The sequence below is a fragment of the Lucilia sericata genome, unplaced genomic scaffold (genome assembly GCF_015586225.1).
Source record: "Lucilia sericata isolate MDLA Ls3-8-SP2 unplaced genomic scaffold, ASM1558622v1 Contig000414F_arrow, whole genome shotgun sequence".
NCBI classification, from domain to species: domain Eukaryota; kingdom Metazoa; phylum Arthropoda; class Insecta; order Diptera; family Calliphoridae; genus Lucilia; species Lucilia sericata.
Genome location: NW_023994432.1, coordinates 53822 through 55095, shown reverse-complemented (window position 1 = coordinate 55095; position 1274 = coordinate 53822). Strand labels below are relative to the sequence as shown.

Here is a 1274-nt window from a genome sequence, read left to right as displayed (position 1 = left end):
ACTTTAAAAAGATTTCGTTATTGTTTTAATTGCCTTAGTATAGGACATATGTATGGTGATTGTAGTAGTCCAAATGGTTGCTCTAAGTGCAAAGAAAACACCATACTTTAATGCACAGAGATTTTGTAAAGAAAAATAATAATATCCAAAATCAAAGTAATTCTAGAAATCAGGGTGAAAGTCAAAATAATTCTGTCCAACAAATACAGTCCACAAATACAAACCAATTATAGTCCACTAATGCCGCAGGTCCATCTGGTGTTGTTCAGTCACATCACACTTCAATTGCAAAGAAAGTAATGTTAGCTACAGCATGGGTCAATATACTTAGTTGTGGTTCTTATTACAAAGTTCGTGCTCTTATAGATCTTTGTTCGGATGAAACTTTTGTTTCTCAGAGAATACAAAAGGTATTAAAGTTGCCCACTAAGCCAGTGTCCGCAGAAATTACTGGTCTAGGAGGAGAAGTAGTAAGCAAATCTTCAAAGATGGCTAACTTTGTAATTGTTTCCCTATTTGATTTAAATGCATCTCTAAATATTCAAGCTTTAGTAGTTCCTCGTGTAACAATAAATGTACCTTCGCATTCATTTAAACCAAATCTGAACTATGCTGACCCTAAATTTTATGAAAGTAGTGAAATAGACTTATTGTTAGTTGGTGATTTGTATCCCCTGATTCTTCGTGATGGAGTTCAACATGGAATTTTTGGATCTTTAGTGACCCAAGAGACAATTTTCGGCTGGATTGTAACAGGCCCAACACCAAGTACTGATATCTCACGATGTGCAAGAACTAATTATATGACAAAAGTTTCCATTGACGATCAGTTAGCAAAGTTTTGGGAGTTAGAAGAAGTTCCTCGTAGAAAGATTTTATCAGAAGAGGATAAAAAATGTGAAGAGATCTATCGTTCTACTACCACAAGAAGTTCTGAGGGAAGATATATTGTTTGTTTGCCCTTTAAAGCAGCCAAGCGCAGAAAGAGAGACTCGAAGAAACTGTTATTGTAGTGGTGAGAAAATACTAACAAAACACTTAGAAAAAATATTGCCGTAATTAACGCTTGTTATGATCAAATTTCATAACAAGGAAAATAGTAAATTTTACAGATAAAGTTTTTTATTTAAAATGTGTAAAAAAAAGTATTATAAATACTGTTTTTATGTGTTTTCATTCTTATGCATTAGTAAAATTGTTTTGGAGTGTACGAGTTTTATGCAAGTAATTCTCTTGTTTACAAATTGTGTTGTTGTTTTTACAAATTGTTTTTG

At 32.7% G+C, this 1274-nt stretch overlaps 1 protein-coding gene across 1 annotated transcript; it reads left to right on the top strand.

Moving 5' to 3' along the window:
- The first annotated feature begins 299 nt into the window (after positions 1-299).
- On the top strand, positions 300-1013 carry LOC119604652. Its single transcript, XM_037957412.1, has one exon. The coding sequence runs from the start codon at positions 300-302 to the stop codon at positions 1011-1013; it is 714 nt and encodes a 237-aa protein (XP_037813340.1).
- The last annotated feature ends 261 nt before the right edge of the window (positions 1014-1274 follow it).

Bases quoted from the DNA above. Each gene is read 5' to 3' on its own strand.
- LOC119604652 (XM_037957412.1), top strand. From the start codon at position 300: ATGTTAGCTACAGCATGGGTCAATATACTTAGTTGTGGTTCTTATTAC.